We start from the raw sequence: 20,088 nt of genomic DNA, 5'->3' as shown, positions 1-20,088 counted from the left end.
TAGATGGGTCTCCTCTGATACAGAAAAGTTGTTCTCATTGACTACCGTGTGCCAAATGAAGCCAGAGGTTCTTTTCTAAGCTGTTGGCAAGAGATAGTGCTAGATTATGTACAGTAATATTAACTTTAATAAGCAATACATTAGATATTCCTTTCTTTATCCTAATACAACTATATTTTCCATTATCAGAGCTTTCTAAGAGTACTTAATTGTTCTAAAATCTGTATTATAGCATCTGGGATCATCAGATTAGTCTAACCAAAATATCCTCCATTCATGTGGCGAAATATTTGTCTACTATCTTTTGTTCAGACAACTGGCTCCAAAGGATAAAAACAATCTTGAACATGGCAAAACAGCTTCATACTGTTTCCTACTACAGGCATGTCTTTTATCCTCCTCATAAAAAGCTTTGGATTCTGCATTAACAAGCTGAGAATAAACGTGTGGTATAGTCAATAAACATAACAGCATCATTTTGGGGTCAGTAGTTGTGGTTTCAATAGGAACGGCCTCCATAGGCTCATATATTTGAATGTTTGGGCATCAGGGAATGGCACTATTTGAAAGGATTAAAAGGATTAAGAGGTGTGGTCTTGTTAGAGGAAGTGTGTCACTCTCTCTCTGCCTATGGATCAGGATGTAGCTCTCAGCTACTGTTCCAGCATCTGTCTACATGCCGCCATGTTCCCTGCTATGATGATAATGGACTAACCCTCTGAAACTGTAAGCAAGCCCCCAGTTAGATGCTTTCTCTTATAATAGTTGCTTTGGTCACAGTGCCTCTTCAAGTGACTTAGGCAATACTATTGTGTTGTCTCCCCAAGGTCTCAGCCTGATGAGTTAAAGTCTTGATGTCTCCCTAAGTCATTGGCTAAGTCTTGATGTCCCCCTAAGTCATCCTCTTGGGACATCTCCTCTTGATGGGTTGGTGGTCTATCTATGGACATTTTGTTTGTCTGATAGTCTCGGGGATGTTGCACTGGTGGGGATCATTGGAGTACGAGTCATCTGGGACTTTGTTTATTTTCTGGGAAGAAACAAGCATAACTTTTTCCTGATATTAGAAGAACATTTGGTCCTTTCCAATTAATTTCTAGATCTTTCCGTTTAACATATATTTTAGACTGTGTCTCATATAGGGAAAATGTTTTTGGGTAAGAGAAGAAGCATTATCCTTTAAAGTGAAAAAATTTAAAATAAACTTGGCTACATGTAGTATAGTATGTAGGATTTAGGTGGGTGTATATACCCACATTTTATTAAAAAAATTCTGTTAAGTATTTGACGGTGCCATTCAACAATAGCTTGACACCACGAATTGTAAGGGATTCCAGTAACATGATTTACTACCCATCGGGTATCTTCAAATAATCTTAGAAGGGGACATTTAGGATAATGATTATCTACAGATCCTGAATAACATGCTAATGCCACCTGCCTGTTATTATCAGTGTGGAACAAATAATCAATCTGCCTTTTCTTTAATAGCACTATGCTGTCTGTAGTTTCTACAACTTACTGTGATTTCAGGAAGTTCCTTAAGACACGCCCTTCCATCACTGTCAAGTCTATAATTGCTTGTAAATAAGGAGCTATGGATTGTTGTGGAGGATTGTGACACACATAAGTTTCTATAATTCCATTTTCTTGTTGATATCTAATTCCAGCAGGTGAGGAGGGGGAAGGAAGGATGAGTAATTGATAAGGAAGTAAAGGATCAATCCTCTGAGCCACAGCCTCCGCAGCAGCATTCTATAAGAAACTAATGAGTTGCTCTGCTTCAGGTGTGGTGTTTTTCACGTAGTTTAACCGAGAGTCTCCAGAAAGTAAACTAAAGAGTGGGGATACATCTTTAGTAGGAATAGGCAGATAAGGGGGTACCCAATCGGCATGACCCTATTTTTTGTAAGTAATTGAAGGTATTGTTTGGGAAGGTCTAAGCAGAGAGGATGATGACTAATTAGTTTTTGTGTAATTACATGCCGTAAGAATTATAAGGTGATTGCTTTTGTATTTTATCCAGATATGTCTAATTTTTTTTAGTTTATTTACCACAAAAGTTTAAGCACTCATTTACATACTGATTAGATCACTAGTAGAAAAGAATGTTGTTCATATAATGAATGACCAATACCTTGGGAAATTTGATGAGCACCAACTTCATGGACATCATATTGACATATAGTGGGGGCTATTTTCATCCTTCGTGGTAAAATTTTCCACTGATATTGGGTCATTTGCTGTTGATTGTTTAAAGCAGAAACAGAGATTCCAAAGCGTTTCTTATCATCAGGATGTAGAATAGAGGAAAAGTGCCGATGACCACATCAGAGGAGCAGCTGTGACACTTGAATTCAGGAGTCTGACCCATCAGGAGGCAAAGCACTGATGGATGAATCTCGGATAGGTGAGGCCGGAAGGGCTTTGGCTCCAGAATGTCTTTTGCTACTGCTATGCCGTTACATGTTTGCCAGTGCCATTTTTCTCTGGTATTTGACATGGTGTGGCTGGGTGTCGGGGAGATTCCCACTACCTTTAATATAGTGTGATTTTCTCATGGAACTATCCCATTCTACTGGACGTTTTTACCTGTGGATTATTATGAAGATGATTTCCTCTTAAACTGTACTGTTTAATTGAAGTAATGATTTTATGCAATAATAGTGTTAATTTAAATAGAATTTTGATGATTAAGGGTTTCTAACAAATATAGTAAAGGATTATGATAGAGGTTAGGTTAGTGGGAAATTAGTACAGGTAAAGGCAGAATATAGTGTTTTTCACACCCCGGTAAAGCAAGGGCTGCAGAGGGTAGAAAATGGGACCAAGGGAATGTCACGCAGCTATGACTTAGGAGTTTCTCTTGAGGAGTCGTATAGATTGTGACTTAGGCTAGTGACTCAGCAAAACAATGGAGTCCCAGGAGTCAGTGCAAGTTCTTTTTCTCTCTCTCTCTCTCTTTTTAAAGATTTATTTATTTATTATGTATGCAACATTCTGCCTCCATGTATGCCCGCACGCCAGAGGAGGGCACCAGATCTCAGTACAGATGGTTGTGAGCCACCATGTGGTTGCTGGGAATTGAACTCAGGACCTCTGGAAGTGCAGCCAGTGCTCCTAACCTCTGAGCCATCTCTCCAGCCCCAGTGCAAGTTCTTTTTGATATTGGGAATTGTGCTCATGGGTTTCAGTGTACAACATAGCTAAACAAAGCTTTCAATAATGACTTCATGTAACTGAAAAACAAAGAATTGGATGGACTCTAAAATATGAAAAGTGAAACTAGTAACCTGTTTTTTTTGGCAATTATAAAAACTATAGCTTATGTAAACAGTTATGGCTGAAAGGCTCCCAGTCTATGAGAAGTCTAAGAGATAAATGTTTAACTGTATGTGGTTTGGGGGGATAATTTTGTTTTTCACCTGTAATATGTAAAATGTTTAATCATGTAAGAGAAATGGAAAATATGTCATTTTTTACTTGTATTCATTGTAATCATTCACTTAAAAAATAGAGTATAATTGCATTGTAATTTTAATATTGCTTGAAAGATCTTGCTGGGCTATATAAGCTGTAAGGGTGGAAAAAAAGACTCAGTAGTAAGAAGGAAGACACCAGGGAAGACACAGAAGGGAAACATCAGGGCAGAAGAACATAACAAAAAGAACAACAGAAAGAGGAACAAAAAGAGGAGAAGCTTTTATCTCTCAGAAAAAAAGTCAGTGTGGTTTTTTTGCCGCCTCTGCATCCCATTCCCAGTCTCCCTGACCTGCAAAAGGCTGGTCCTTTTGCAAAAAAAAAAAAAAAAAAAAAAAAAAAAAAAAAAAAGAGAAAAACAGCGGTCTTTTAAGTCAAATATAGTATCGTAATGCCCTTGAGGAATCCTAGGAGCAGGGACCCCTGGGTAGAGGTCCTCCGTTGGTTCACAGTGGCATTTATGCCCTTGAGATCATGTAAGAATCCAAGTCTATTATTTGTCTTTTTATGGATTACAAAAACAGGGGACTCTAAGGACTTTACTGAAGGTTCTGCATGTCCTCATTGCGGTTATTTCTGTACTAGAAGTTGGGCCTGTTTTAATTTTTCCTCATGAAGGGGCCATTGATCAATCCATACAGGGTCACCAGAGACCTACGGTTGTTTTTAAAAGTGTATGGCTGGCCCTCGATCAGTGACCCCAATAAGGGAGTTTGTATTCTCTTAGAGTTATCAGATGATTCATTAGTTGCAGGGGTCAGTGCTGCCTGCACTTGTTGTAATATAGCTCTTCCCCACAGATTATATCAAAGTCCTGAGCCAATATAAGGCTGAGCATTGCCAAAAGAACAATCTTTGTTAATCCAATTTAAGACATTAGTACTTTGGAAAGAACCGTGCTGGCCTCCAGCACCTTGTAAAGGCAGGCCTCCAGACACTGGCCAGTGTGGGGCCATCTCTGTTGACGAATAACTGAACAATCTTCCCCAGTTTCTAGAAGGAATACTTCTTAATGTATAAAGTCAACATAGGACGTCCATCCTCTAGTAAGGGTCTTGTCCATAAAGTTAGGGGATTTAATCCCGTTGCACCAGGTCCTCTTGCTCCCCATGAATGAATGAACACTACTTTTGAGCCTGGTTCATTGTTTTTGGTTGTCTGGGTTGATTTCCCTCTTTAGTCTGAGGCTGGGTGTTGTCCCTGGGGAGTTTAAAGGCTTACTATCCATGTCAAATGTGGATTGACATTCCTTAACCCAAAACTTTTCGTTTTTACGTCATGGGCAAAGGCAAGGGGCCAAGTTACTAGATTTTTTTTTTTTTCACCAATTTTTTCCAGTGTCCTTTTATTCCCACATCCAAAGCAAAGTCCTTTTTGGGGAGTGTTTTGATTAGCCGCTGCAGTGACTGCTGCCACCCAAGGGTGAGCTGCCAATGTGCCAAGTGGCCGTTACCCTGTTAGAGAAATCGCCATGCCTTACTGGTGCTGTAGCAGCTCCACACTCCGGTGGCCCCACCAACCTTGAGCTGCCTGATCAGGGTACCTGCAGCCTCCCCATTAGCTACTTTCTGCTGTACCACTCTCTTAATGTGAGCAAGAAACTCAGACATGGCTCCTAGGCCTGTGTCAAAGTGGCCAGAGAATCCACAGTTTCTGCACGGTCAGGAGTAGTTCTCCAGGCTTTCAGTGCACAGAGCACCCTTGGTCAAAATACCAGGCTAACCCATCTGTACTAGAGTGTCACTAATTTTCTCACTCCCTAAGCATGTCTCGGTTAATCGGGACATTGTGTTACAGTGTAGCTCTCCCTGTTCCTCAGCTTTGTCACCATATTTTGCTTTCCACGCCAGACATTGTCCTGGGGCTAAGGAAGCTTTACATACTTGCTTATAAGTCCCATGGAGTAATAATTAGATTCCCCCATACCGCATCAATAAATGGAACATACATGCCATTGGCAGCAATAGAGTTTCTGAGTCCTTTAAGAACTCAAAAGTAAATGGGTGATGTTGATGCCCATGGGCTTTGAGGATGTAAAAAATCACATGTATCATAAGAGCTGGTGTGGTGAGGGGTTCCGTCTAATCATTGTTGAGTATGTCCTTCATCTTCTATAAGAAGTCTCTGAAAGCGAGGCAGTATAGACTGAATTTCCGAGTTGTATTGGCGAGAATGAATATTTATGGTACATAGATATAAATTTGGTGTGTTTGAAAGGGGAGGTAATGTGTCTAAATTAGTGTCCCCAAATGTAAGGGGCAGTGAGTCCCTTCTGAGATGTGTTTGGGGGATCCTCCTATTGAGGTCCTCTTGAAGAGGTAATTCATTACCGCAATCCAGATTGCCAAACAATCGCCAGGGATTTTATCCCCCTTTCCATGGGCTCTGTTCTACACCAGCGCTTACGCATTTCCAGTTGTCAACAGCCATGGCTCCTTGTTGGATTGGATTTTACAGTCGCGTGTAACACAGCCGCAGTTATTGCCCTGCCTGTTCTGCGCTCCTGAATCTTAACGGACATCTCAATAACCGTATAAGATGCTTTGCCTCAAAGGACTGAGAAGACTCCGTGGACTTTTTCTCTTTCACAGTTGTGACCCCTGGGGTGAGAGTACTGAACTCCGACCCTCTGCTTCTATGTAAAGAAAAAATTTCTGTTTTCTTCAAGGGCTGAGCCCCACATTGGGCACCAGCTGTGAGCGGTCCTGCACCAGCAGCACAGACAAGAGCTGTGTGAGACAGGAATGCAGTCTGGCGCCACAGGACTCAGTAGCCAGAGTTGTAAGCGGTACAGCTGTGAGGGGAAAGGTATCCTGGCAGTCGGGGACCCAAGGAATACCGCAAAGTCACCTAGCACAACAAACCTCACACAGCAGGAGGATGGCTGCCTCTTCTCAGGAAAGGAGCAGCAGAGAACTGAGGGGAAGTACGATTTATATAGGGTTTATTGGGGTTGGAGTTTTCTGGGGTGGCCAGGGACTAGTGGCATTTTGTGACCTGACCTTGGGTTTTTATTACTCTATAGGGCAGACCTTGACCACCTGTGTCTGGAGGGGCTGGATACAGCTGTTATGGTCACCAGTGGTCTGTGGGTGAATCCTGGGGGTTGGAGGTCCTCTGAGTGAAGTCTGACCCCTAGTGGTTTGTTTTAGGTTTACTGAAGCACTGCCCAGTCTGGTGAAAACGGTTGTTGTGATGCTTACTTCAGTCCCACATGCACAGCAAAGCATGCCTGAATTTCTTTGAGGAACAAAGTAAGCTAAATGCAGATCAGATGTAACTACATCCAAACTCTTGTAAAGCACACGGGGCACCTTCCATAAAGACATAGCATCAATGTGTGTGCAAATAAATCGAGATTGTTCACATAGAGTAAAAACAGTTATAGTCTTTTGTTTCTTCTCGTTTTATTTTAGAGACAGAGTCTCCCTACGTAGTCCTGGCTGGCCTGAAACATGCTATGTAGATGCCTTAGGGTTTCTGTTGCTGTGAAGAACACCATGACCGAAGCACCTCTTCTAAAGGAAAACATGTAATTGGGTGGCTTACAGTTTTAGGGTTTCAGTCTATTATTATCATGGTGGGACGTGGTGGTGTGCAGGCAGCCATGGTGCTGGAGAAGGAGCTGAGAGTGGAGAAGGAGCTACATTTTGATCAGCAGGCAGCAGGAAATAATCTGAGGCACTGGGCATGGCTTAAGCATACGTGAGACCTTAAATCCTGCCTCCACAGTGACACATTTCCTCCAATAAGACCATAGCTATTCCAACAAAGCCACACCTCCCATAATGCTTATGGGGGCCAATTATGTTCAGACTACCACAGTAGACCAGGCTGGCCTTGAACTCACAGAGAGTCACCCGCCTCTACCTCCTGAGTGTTGGGATTAAAATCATGGGCTACCATATCCAGCATTTCAACAAATATGGAATTTACTAATTCGCTAGACTGCCTGGCCAGTGAGTCGCTAGGAGCCTCCTTTCTCTGCTTCCTCCTGCGAGGCTAGAATAGGCTGAGGGATTCCTGGGAACTAGAGTTACAGGTGGTTGTGAGCAAACTCATGTTAGTTGGGTCTTCAGCAAGAGCAGTAAGTGTTCTTAACTGCTGAACCATCTCTCCAGCCCCTATTAGATCATTCTTTAAGGTTGAGGTCTCTAGACGTTTATGAAGCATGGAGAACAATTGATTTATATCATTTCTGTGGAGTTATTATGCAATATTGAAAGTCTGGATGTCTGGGCAACTAGGAAGAAGAATTGACCACTAGGTGGTACTTTAAACCCAAAGTTGGGCATTTCAATAGAAGATAATAGCAACTGGGCTTGGCATTCAAAGGTTTCACGTTGGAGAGAGGGAGCTTTATGGGGACTGTAGGATTACTAGCTGGAGAGTTTCATCTGGGAAAAGTAGCTTGTGCTGCTTCTTGGTCTGAGAATAGAAAAGGAATAGATTAAGAATATAATTTTGGCTAATTTTTACATCTATGCTTTCTGAACTATGAAAATTTATTCCTCTAAGACAGTGGTCCTTGACCTTCCTAGTGCTGCGACCCTTTAATACACTTCCTCATGTTGTGGTGATCCCCAACCATAACATTATTTTCTTTGCTACTTCATAATTTTGCTATGTTATGAGCCATAATGTAAATATCTGTGTTTTCTGATGGCCTTAGGTGACCCCTGCGGAAAGGGGTCGTGACCCACAGATTGAGAACCACCACTCTAGGACATTTGAAGTTATTTGTAATATTTTGTCTAAAATATTTTTCCTTTCTTTCCTTTCCTTCCCCCCCTCTCTCTCTCCCTCCCTCCCTCCCTCCTTCCCTCTCTCCCTTCCTCCCTTTCTTCCTTCCTCCCTTTTTTAAAGACAGGATCTCACTATGTATCCCTGACAGGCTGCCTCAAACTCACAGATATCCATCTCTGTCTGCCTCCTGAGTGCTGGGATTGAAGGTGTGTGCCACCAAATCCAGTATGGGCAGGTGTGTTGCTGAGTTTTTACTTAAACATGTAAATGTCTTCTAAAAATAATGTATCAAATAAAACTGAGGATATTTTGGTAGGAAAAATATATTTATTTTTCTAAACATTTGAAAGTGCACCCAGACTCTTTCTTTTTTGAGAATCAACTGTATTATTTTTATTTTTTTATTGATTTTTATTGAGCTCTACATTTTTCTCTGCTCCCCTCCTTGCCTTTCCCCTCCCTACTTCAACCCTCCCTCAAGGTCCCCATGCTCCCAATTTACTCAGGAGATCTTGTCTTTTTCTACTTTCTCCTTCCCATGTAGATTAGATCTATGTAAGTTTTTCTTAGTGTCCGCATTGTTGTCTAAGTTCTCTGGGATTGTGGTTTGTAAGATGACTTTCTTTGCTTTATGTTTAAAAGCTACCTATGATGAGTACATGTGATAATTGTCTTTCTGTGTCTGGGTTACCTCACTCAAAATAATGTTTTCTAGCTCCATCCATTTTCCTGCAAAATTCAAGCTGTCGTTGTTTTTTCTTCTGTGTAGTACTCCATTGTGTACAAGTACCACATTTTCCTTATCCATTCTTCAGTCAAGGGGCATTTAGGTTGTTTCCAGGTTCTGGCTATGACAAACAAAGCTGCTATGAACATAGTTGAGCAGAGCCTTTCATCAAAGAGCCAAGTTTTCCTCTTTGGAAGTTGACTGTAAATTATTAGACATATCTCTGGTCTCTCTGTGGCAGCCTACCCAAGGAATAGATGCATTGGGCTTAGATTTAAAAATTTGGACACATGCCGGGCGGTGATGGTGCACACCTTTAATCCCAGCACTCAGGAGGCAGAGGCAGGCAGATCTCTGGGAGTTCGAGGCCAGCCTGGTCTACAAGAGCTAGTTCCAGGTCAGGCACCAAAGCTACACAGAGAAACCCTGTCTTGGAAAAAAAACAAAACAAAACAAAACAAAATAAAATAAAAATTTGGACACATATCAGAGGAAATTCTCTGCAGCTTGGGGCCAGGGAGATGGTTTAGCCAGTCAAATGCCGGCTACACAAGCATAGCACCTGAGTGTGGATCCCAGCACCCATGCTTGCATGGTGGGCTTGGCAGCACATGCCTGTGACCCTAACTCTGCGGGGTGGAGACAGGAGGCTCCCTGGAGATCTCTGACCAGCCAGCCTGATCTCTCTCTCTCTCCCCCGCCCCTGCCGTGTGCGCAAGTGTGTGTGTGTGTGTGTGTGTGTGTGTGTGTGTGCGCGTGCGCAATTAAGCCATCAGAGTTTGAGTTTCCAGGCTTGAAGTTATCAAGTGTGCTTTTGAATTAAGTCTCATCAGTGCAGAACTTGAAGCTCGATTGAGAGCACATGCTCTGGTCACATTCTGGATCCCTTTGTGTATGTGACCAATACGGCTCTGGCTTTCTATCACTGTCACATGCCCCTATGCTTAACAGCATAGAATAACACAAGTTTAGATAATTTCTGTAGCTAGTTTAGATTCATAGTTCTGAAGTCCACAATGGGTCTCATTTGGCTAAAAACAAGGTGGTGGGAAGGCTGTGTTCCCTCTGCAGGCTCTAATGGAGAACTCCTTGATTTTCTGGTTTTCAGGGGATTGAACTCTTTGGCTGACTTTCCCTCTATCCATCTTGAAAGCCAACTGTGTAGCTCCATCAGATCTCTCTGTGATGCTGACTCCCCCACCTTCCCTACCATGTTAGAGGGTCCTTGTATCACACTGCACCTCCAGGATAAGGTAGGAGAACCTCATTTACGATCTTCTCACCACCATCGTCGGTTCTACTCACAGCACTAAATCTCCCACGCATGCCATGTTCATAGTTTCTGAGAACGCATGGTGGACATCGTGGGGAGCTCTTATTTCATCCGTGGCAGATTTTTATTAGCATGCTGTATTAGTGAAGGTTTTCTAGAGTAACAGAACTTACATGATGAATCTCTCTATATATAGAAGGGGATTTATTAGAGCGAGTTACAGGCTGTGGTCCAGCTAATCCAACCATCGCTCCCTATGAATTCGGTAGTTGTCCATTACACAAGGCTGGATGTCTCAGTTGGTCCCCAGTGTGCACTGGAATCCAGAAGAAGTTGGTTCTAATGCCAGTGAAGGAATGGACTTGCCATTGAGAGCGAGAGCAAGCAGACAAAGAGTGAGGCTTTCTTCTTCCATGTCCTTTATATAGGCTTCCATCGGAAGGCGTGGTCTAGATTTGAGGTGGGTCTTCCCACCTCAAAAGATCTGGATTAGAGGTGCACTGTCCCACCTCAAAGCCATGCATTTAGAAGTGGATCTTCCCACTTCAAGTGATTTAATTAAGCAAAAATCTCTCATAAGTATACCCAGACATTTTTGATTTTAGTTAATTTCAGGTGTAGTTGACAACATCACACATGCCTTTACAACCAGCTAAAATCTGTACACCTAAAATAATGGTGGTTTTTTTGCATGCACAGATATGTGTGTGGGTACTTAGGCATGTGTGTGCACTTGTATGGGAAGGGAAGGTCAGAGGTTGGTGTTGGATGGCTTCCTTGGTCATCCTCCGCCTTATTTTTTGAGGCAGGGTCTCTCACTAAACCTCAGGTTCACTGGTGAGGCTAGCCTAATGGCCAGCAAGTCACCAGGATCCTCCTGTCTCTGCCTGCTCAGTGCTGAGATTACAGTCACAGAATCTTACGTTCAGTATTCGTGTGGGTGGTGGGGATCGAACTCAGGACTTCTTGCTTGCATGGCAAATGCTTTACCAGCATGATCATCTCCTCTCTCCCATTTGCTACCACTTTAAGCTTTTTTTTAAATGAAGGAGGAATGTTTATTTGTAATCAATTTGTGATTAGATACATAGAAGCGTCAGACATGTTGTTCATTGATAGTTGGAATGCCGTTTGTATGCCACTATGCCAGGCATTTTCCCATGGGTTCTGAGGAAGAAATTTAGATGTTCGTGCTTACAAGCATTTGATCGACAGAGCTATGCCCTCAGCCTACTATTACATAGTGTTTAATAATTGCTAACCAAGTTCAAAATGGGGACTCAGATGTGCATTTTTTTTAAAAATTTATTTATTATGTATACATATTCTGTCTGCGTGTATGCCTCCAAGCCAGAAGAGGGCACCAGACCTCATTACAGATGGTTGTGAGCCACCATGTGGTTGCTGGGAATTGAACTCAGGACCTTTGGAAGAGCAGGCAATGCTCTTAACCACTGAGCCATCTCTCCAGCCCTCAGATGTGCATTTTATAAACCGTAACGTACACTTTCTTCTTCAGGTCTCTTTGTTTTGGTTTTGGATTTTTGATACAGGGTTTCTCTGTGTAGCTCTGGCTATTCTGGAACTAGCTCTGTGGTCTAGGCTGGCCTCAAACTCAGAGATCCGTCTGCATTTGCCTCCAAAGTGCTGGGATTAAAGGCATACACTTAATATGTATGCTTAGCTTAATATTTATTTTATTATGTGTATGTGTGTTTTATTTACCTGTATATCTGTATACAACATGCATGCCTGGTGTGCATGGAGGTCAGAAGAGGACACTGGATACTCTAGAGATGGCTGTGAATTATCACGTGGGTGCGGAGATCAGAACCTGGGTCTTCTGCAAAATAAGTGCTTCTTAGCCATTGAACAATGTCGTCAATCCCCATAATACACATTTATTTTTTGTTTTTGTTTTTGTTTTCCAGTATACATCAAGTCTTAGGAACACAGTTTACCAAGAAGGAACTGAAGTATGTGCAGCCCTAATTGGACTCTGGAATTTGAGCTAGCAAGACAATTTCTGGAGTGAACTATAAAAAGCATTTTCCTTTAAAGCATGCGTGTTAAAGGAAATATCAGGGCTGGAGCAGTTAAGAGCTGTAGTTGCTCTTGCAGAGGACCCAGGTTTGATTCCCAGCACCCACGTGGTAGCTTCCAACTGTCTATGACTCCAGTTCCAGGAGATGTGGCACTTTCTCCTGGCCTCCACGGACACCAGGTATGCATGTACATAGACATACATGCCGGCAAATACACTCATACACTAAAATAAAAATAAATGAATCCTTTTTAAAAAGGGATTTTTTTCTGTTCTTTGCCTTTTTGAAAAGGGTTTGTCTGACTTTTGCAGCATGAATTATTAACCCCCATTCACCGCTTCTGAACAAATATCCTCAACTTTCCCAGTCTTTTTGTGTGAGGATTAGCATTGCCATTCTTCCGAATTCGGCGTGTAGAATTCAGAGACGCTCTGTCGGAAATGAAACACATTTAAAATCCATTTGTAAGTAAGGCATCGAAACGATTTGTGTGGCTGTGGATGCTGGTGGGAGTAAATATGTTGACGGGGGATTTAAAAAAAAGAAAAAGAAAAACACGAAAAAACTGGCCATGTCTATAAAGCAAGATCTTGTTATCTTTCCCAGCCTACTCAAGAGGAACCTGGCTACTTAGCTGTAAAGAGCTTTGCAAATGAGGAGGCTGTGTGCTCCTTGTACCCAATCCAGATGGCAATTTGACAGCGCAGGAACTTGAAAGAACTAGCCAGATGGATGGCCAGACTTAGGGGTGAATGCCTGAGGCAGGTGACCAGTGTTACTCTCAAGGTCTAGCAGTGTCATCAGGAGGAAAGTAGAAATACAAACCGTCTCAGCAAGGCTGCTTCCTAAACGATACAAGGTGGATGTTGAGCTGAGGGTGTGGCCCAAACAGTTTACGAATTAAAGCATTGTTTCCTTGGCTATCTTGCCTTCAGTCTCCCATGGATTCTAATCTAATGCTATGCGTTATTTTGGAGGTTTTTGTGAGTGAGAGAGTGAGAGGCAAGGATAACCATAAAGCAGGGATGGCCCATCCAAACCAGGGAATATGGTCAACCAACGTTGAGCCAAGTGGGCTGACAGCCAGGTGGAGCAAGCTCAGCAGGGGTTCACATCCTGAGGAAAAGGGAGTGGGTGGGAGAGGATGGAACATTATGTGACTGTGGACTCCGAATTTGGGGATGTAGGTGGGGTCGGGCTTGGGTTCCCTCTCTGTCCATGTGAGTTAAAATCGAAGTGTGGCATGCTAGCTGTGCTCTGAGCGGTGCTGCCTCGCAGGATACCCTGCTGTCTCTGGGGGGTCTGCAAACATGAAGCTGCCTCAGGTTCTCGTTATTCTGCTGTTTGTGGTACTGGCAGGTAACTTGTCCAAATGTACCCCGAAGTAGGGGATGCTAGTGCTGGTGGCAACAGGGGTGGGATGGTTAAGACCGCTGACAGTTGGCCAGCATCATCCTTGGTGCCTGGGAGAGAGAGAGCAAGCAGTGAGGTCAGAGGCACCCTTGCGGAAGGTACCAATCAGCTCATCATCTGGTATCAACATTATGATGCTCAGCAGCTTTCACCTGAGAACTTTGGCCACCCCCCATTTCCACTCAAATTCATTTTCAGCCGGGGCTGCAGCAGTGAAGTGAACAGTTCACAGGCGAAAGCATTTCTTCATCATTAAGTAGCTAATTAACCCAGAGAATTATTTCTTTTGAACCTTAATTTTTCTCTTTGGCAAGTGGGTGTAACATCTCTAGCTCAGATGCAAAGATGAAAAGCCTCTTATTGGTGGAAGGAAGTCCGACATCTAGGGTTCTTTTCTGCTTTGCTTGCAAGGAGCCATATTGTGTTTTCATGGCCCTCAAAATACAGTTCTCTCGTCTTCAAGGTTGTTGCTCGTTATGAAGTTTGAGAGCAGGGAGAGCACATCTTTGCTGTCCACATTTATTCTGCAGGTTGATCTGATTTTGGATAGAGAGGGAAATGAAGGCTTAGACAGAGATGTTGGGACCTACGTGCAAGAGTAGGGGAGAGTCGGGATCTCCAGGGGGAAAGGATATCAAACTGTGTTTGCTCACTAGCTAAGACATTTATCTGAGTTGAAGAAGAAAGTGAGACAGAGAACAGCCAGGTTCTGGAGAATTTGTCTGGGATGAGCAGAAGGGGTCTCAGGAGCAACTGTGGCTAAAACTAATGAGATCTTGGCAAGGGTGATGCCTGCAGCCTAGGAGTGTGAAACACAAAGACCTGCCTGTGATGCTGTGTGAGTGTGTGTGTGTGAGGGTGTGTGAGTGTGTGAGCCTGTGATGCTGTGTGAGTGTGTGTGTGTGAGTGTGTGATGCTGTGTGAGTGTGTGAGTGTGTGAGCCTGTGATGCTGTGTGAGTGTGTGTGAGTGTGTGAGCCTGTGATGCTGTGTGAGTGTGTGTGAGTGTGTGAGCCTGTGATGCTGTGTGTGTGAGTGTGAGTGTGTGTGAGTGTGTGAGCCTGTGATGCTGTGTGAGTGTGTGAGCCTGTGATGCTGTGTGTGTGAGTGTGTGTGAGTGTGTGAGCCTGTGATGCTGTGTGAGTGTGTGAGCCTGTGATGCTGTGTGTGTGAGTGTGTGTGAGTGTGTGAGCCTGTGATGCTGTGTGTGTGAGTGTGTGAGCCTGTGATGCTGTGTGTGTGTGTGCCTGTGATGCTGTGTGTGTGTGTGCGTGCCTGTGATGCTGTGTGAGTGTGTGTGAGTGTGTGTGTGTGAGTGTGTGTGAGTGTGTGAGCCTGTGATGCTGTGTGAGTGTGTGAGTGTGTGAGCCTGTGATGCTGTGTGAGTGTGTGTGAGTGTGTGAGCCTGTGATGCTGTGTGAGTGTGTGAGCCTGTGATGCTGTGTGTGTGAGTGTGTGTGAGTGTGTGAGCCTGTGATGCTGTGTGAGTGTGTGAGCCTGTGATGCTGTGTGAGTGTGTGTGAATGTGTGTGAGTGTGTGAGCCTGTGATGCTGTGTGAGTGTGTGTGAGTGTGTGTGAGTGTGTGAGCCTGTGATGCTGTGTGAGTGTGTGAGCCTGTGATGCTGTGTGTGTGTGAGCCTGTGATGCTGTGTGAGTGTGTGAGCCTGTGATGCTGTGTGAGTGTGTGAGCCTGTGATGCTGTGTGAGTGTGTGAGCCTGTGATGCTGTGTGTGTGAGTGTGTGAGCCTGTGATGCTGTGTGTGTGTGTGAGTGTGTGCCTGTGATGCTGTGTGTGTGAGTGTGTGTGAGTGTGTGAGCCTGTGATGCTGTGTGTGTGAGTGTGTGAGCCTGTGATGCTGTGTGTGTGTGTGCCTGTGATGCTGTGTGTGTGTGTGTGTGCCTGTGATGCTGTGTGAGTGTGTGTGAGTGTGTGTGCCTGTGATGCTGTGTGAGTGTGTGAGCCTGTGATGCTGTGTGAGTGTGTGTGAGTGTGTGAGCCTGTGATGCTGTGTGAGTGTGTGTGAGTGTGTGAGCCTGTGATGCTGTGTGAGTGTGTGAGCCTGTGATGCTGTGTGTGTGAGTGTGTGTGAGTGTGTGTGCCTGTGATGCTGTGTGTGTGAGTGTGTGAACCTGTGATGCTGTGTGAGTGTGTGTGAGTGTGTGCCTGTGATGCTGTGTGTGTGAGTGTGTGAGCCTGTGATGCTGTGTGAGTGTGTGTGAGTGTGTGCCTGTGATGCTGTGTGTGTGAGTGTGTGTGAGTGTGTGAGCCTGTGATGCTGTGTGTGTGAGTGTGTGAGCCTGTGATGCTGTGTGTGTGTGTGCCTGTGATGCTGTGTGTGTGTGTGCGTGCCTGTGATGCTGTGTGAGTGTGTGTGAGTGTGTGTGCCTGTGATGCTGTGTGAGTGTGTGAGCCTGTGATGCTGTGTGTGTTTGTCTGTGATGCTGTGTGTGTGAGTGTGTGTGCCTGTGATGCTGTGTTGTGAGTGTGTGTGTGTGAGAGAGTCTGTGATGCCACATGTCTGCATCCATGTGTGTCTGTGATGTTGCAAGTGTGTGTGTGTGTTTTGCACGTCCACCCACATGCCCTGGGTGCCCTGCTCTGCCATTCTCCACCTCACTTCTGTGCGATGGGCTCTCGCACTGAACCTGGAGCTAGGCTGGCAGCTGGCGAGCCCCACAACCCTCCTGTTCTTACCTTGTCCCCCAGCAGTCAGTGCTGGGGTTACAGGCACAGACACACCTGTTTTCTATGAGGGCGCAGGGCGTTTGAACTCAGATATGCAGCAAATCTTAAAAAAAAAAAAACCTCCCGAGACATCTCTCCTGATCTCTGTGATTTTCTTTTAAATTAAAAAAAAATTGCTGAGGAGACGGCGTAGTTAGTAAGAGTGTGTTTGCTGTGTGAGAACGAGGATCTGAGTCTGGTCTCCAGAAGCCATGGGAAAAGATTTTAACTCTGCTTGATTATTATTGTATACGTGTGAAGTGCATTTGTGGATGCATGTGCTCATGGGTGTCATGGAGGTCAGAGGTCAGAGGACAACTCTGTGGACTTACTTTCTCTGCCCACCTTGTGTGGACTGCGGGGATTTAAGACAGGCTGCCAGGCTCCCATAGCAGGTGTCTTTATCTGCAGGGCCATCCTGGTAGCCCAGCCTGGGATGCCCTTTTAAAAGCTGACTTGGCTCTGAAGTATACTGATGGTGATGTATTAGTGCTCTCTGAGGAAACAAGACTGAGGGCGTGCTGATGGAGCCGGGAGGGCTTTGCCTGATTTGGGGTGGTACCTAGCCTGGACTGCGCAAGGAATCAGGTCTTCTCCTCTTCCTCCCTGTCGTGGGTACTTCCAAAGCTATTTGGGTATTGGCCAGGACCAACTGTCCTTTTTTAAAATTCAAGATTAATTTTATGTGTACAAACATTCCACCAGCGCATATGTATGTGCACCACATGTGTGTCTAGGGTGCACAGAGGCCAGAAGAGGGCCTTGCACCTCTTGGAACATTACAAATAGCTGTAGACCATCAGGTGGTGCTGGGAACCAAATCTGGGTCCTTTGCAAGTGCAGCAAACACACTCAATTGCTCAGCCATCTCCCCAATCCCTTGAATGTCCTAAATTTGGGGGTTCTGAGTTTCCTTGTATTAGTATAAGGTTTCCGTTTGGGATAGAGGAGATGCTGACAGAGGGTGGTGAGTCTGTTGCCCCTGTGAGTGTGAAATCCAGCTGCATCTCTGCTTTCCCTCAGAAACTAACCCTGCTCCATGTTGTTTCCTGTGTTCAGATGGTGCAAAACCCAAAAGATGCTTTAACAATGTATCAGGCTACTGCAGGAAGAAATGCAAAATGGGGGAGATAGCTGAGGTGGGATGCCTGCATGCCAAATACTGTTGCGTCAATGAAAGGGAAAACAAAAAGCAGAAAATCCTCCACCAGCAGCGGGTCCAACCCAAGGAGAAGTCAAACAAAGTCCAAGACTATATAATCCTGCCCACCATCACCTACTTCACCATCACTATCTGAATGGACCGTATGTCCTCCACGGCTCTGTGGAACCCTGCGGGCTGCCGCAGCCGCTTTCCTCCTGTGCACGTGGTTCCCCACATAATAAAGTTTGACACTTTTGCCTGTGTCCGCTCCTTTTCTGGATAACGTGAATGAGATTGCATAGCTGCTGTACTTCTTGTGTTTTGCCCCAGAAATGGGGACACGAGGCTAAATGAACCCTGGGAGAGGTGGCAGGTAGTCTCTGCACTTTCTATCCAAGAAGGCGTTTCTCAAATTTCAGTTATTTCTCCTCTTTTTTTTTATTTTTTAAAAAAAATCAAAGATAATTTTGGGTATTTTAGTGTGTGTGCTTGTGCGTGCATACTTGGGTATGCTTCATGACATGCATGTATCATGGTGGCGCATGTGTGGAGGTCAGAGGACGATTTTAGGGAATCGGTTCTCTTCTTTCACTTTGTGGGTCCCAGGGATTGAACTCACATCACCAGGCTTGGCAGCAAGCACCTCCTTTGCCTACAGCACCATCTCATCCACTCCCTCAGACTCTCCAGTGAAATTTCTCATGTCTCTAAGAAGCTATGAGAACACACACGGCTTTTGCCAACAACTAAGAGTTTCTTTTTCTTCTTCTTCTTCTTCTTCTTCTTCTTCTTCTTCTTTTTTTTTTTTTTGTTTTTGTTTTTTTGAGACAGGGTTTCCCTGTGGTTTTGGAGCCTGTCCTGAAACTAGCTCTTGTAGATCAGGCTGGTCTCGAACTCCCAGAGATCCTCTGCCTCCCAAGTGCTGGGATTAAAGGCGTGTGCCACCACCGCCTGGCAACTAAGAGTTTCTTGAAGTGTGGAAAGATACCTGAACATTTTCCTAACATGTATTTATTATGTGTACAGTGTTCTGCCTGCATATCAGAAGAGGGCACCAGATCTCATTATAGATGGTTGTGAGCCACCATGTGGATGCTGGGAATTGAACTCAGGACCTTTGGAAGAGCAGCCAGTGCTCTTAACCTCTGAGCCATCTCTTCACGCTCCCCACCACCACCTTCTCTCTTACTAGCAATTAGAATGTCTAGTTGGCTTGAGTTTTAGACAAAGGCAACTCTCAGGATGTCTGAAAGCATTGACTGATCTGTTTAGTACCGTAGATTTTAAAGCCTTATAGGTGTGCTGCACTTAAGAAGCTGTCACGAGCAGAATGAAATGGCTGAAGCTCAGGATAGTGGGAAAGGTTCTTCTGATGAACAAAACAGAAACATCTGTGTGGACACTGTGGCGGCTGCTTTCCTTACAGTGCTGGTCAGCCATAAATAACCCTTTGTCATGGTTCTGGAAATTGAACGTAGAGCCTCAGACACATGTGCTGAGCTATAGCCCCAGTCCTCTTAAAATATTTTTTTTAATTATGTGTGTGTGTGAGTGTGTGTATGTATGTGAGTGTGAATGTGTGTGTATATATGAGTGTGTATGTGTGTGTGTATGTGTGTGAGTGTATGTGTGTGTCTGTGAGTGATAGTGTGTGTATGTGTGTGAGTATGTGTGAGTGTGTATGTGTGAGTGTGTGTGTGAGTGTGTGTGTGAGTGTGTGTGAGTGTGTGTGTGAGTGTGTATGTGTGAGTGTATGTGTGTGTGAGTGTGTGTGTGAGTGTGTGTGTGAGTGTATGTGTGAGTGTGTGTGAGTGTATGTGTGAGTATTTGTATGTGTGTGTATATATAAGTGTGTGTATATGTGAGTGTGTGTATGTGTGTGAGTGGTGTGGGTCTGTACACATGAGTGCAGTGCCCACAGCGGCATGAGATGGTGTCAGATCTTTTAGAACTAGACTATTAGGAAGTTGTGAGCTGCCCAGTGAGAACCCAACTTGGGGGCTCTTCAGGATGAGTAGAGAGCCAGCTCCTAATGTCCGTGCTTTTAATGGCGGAATCATCTCTCCAGCACCCTCTTCCATCAGTTGTTTTTAAATTAGAAGTGTAAAAATTTGAGACAGAGGCTCACTAAATTACTTGGGCTGGCCTTGAACTCACTGTTGTGGTCCAAGACAGGCCTCCAGGACCGAGGGGCTTAGACACTCCAGCTCAGGACACTAGAGGGCGTCACCTATTACTGCTCCCACTTCGCCATTGCTTTTCCTCACTGCGGTTAAATGCTAAAGGGTTTGGGAGCCCTCAAAGATCCGCCCAGCAAGAGCGCCTCAGCCACTCAGGGCTTCTATCTGGATAGAGCTAAAGAACCCCCAGCAGCTGTCTGGTAACAGAAGAAAAAGGCAAGGAAGAAGCTGGGCAGAGTGTTTTAGAGTCCCCATCATCCTTCCCCATCCTCAGGCAGCCTAGAAAACAGAGAATCTCCGTTTGGGGGAGGTAGGAGAAAAGAGCGAGTGTTGACTCGGACCCCAGATCACACGC

At 44.5% G+C, this 20,088-nt stretch overlaps 1 protein-coding gene across 1 annotated transcript; it reads left to right on the top strand.

Annotated features, from left to right (window-relative positions):
* Positions 1-13,581: 13,581 nt before the first annotated feature.
* Positions 13,582-17,707, top strand: Defb128 (defensin beta 128). Its single transcript, XM_041670092.1, has 2 exons — positions 13,582-13,630; positions 17,469-17,707. The coding sequence occupies exons 1-2, from the start codon at positions 13,582-13,584 to the stop codon at positions 17,705-17,707; spliced, it is 288 nt and encodes a 95-aa protein (XP_041526026.1).
* Positions 17,708-20,088: the final 2,381 nt, after the last annotated feature.

Source organism: Microtus oregoni, unplaced genomic scaffold (genome assembly GCF_018167655.1).
Source record: "Microtus oregoni isolate MIOR12 unplaced genomic scaffold, Mior012 000020F_ref0000438, whole genome shotgun sequence".
NCBI classification, from domain to species: domain Eukaryota; kingdom Metazoa; phylum Chordata; class Mammalia; order Rodentia; family Cricetidae; genus Microtus; species Microtus oregoni.
Note: the sequence above shows the minus strand (reverse complement) of the source record. Positions and strands in the feature narration are given on the sequence as shown.

Bases quoted from the DNA above. Each gene is read 5' to 3' on its own strand.
- Defb128 (XM_041670092.1), top strand. From the start codon at position 13,582: ATGAAGCTGCCTCAGGTTCTCGTTATTCTGCTGTTTGTGGTACTGGCA. The intron at 13,631-17,468 runs GTAACTTGTCCA...TCCTGTGTTCAG, and splicing joins GCTGTTTGTGGTACTGGCAG to ATGGTGCAAAACCCAAAAGA.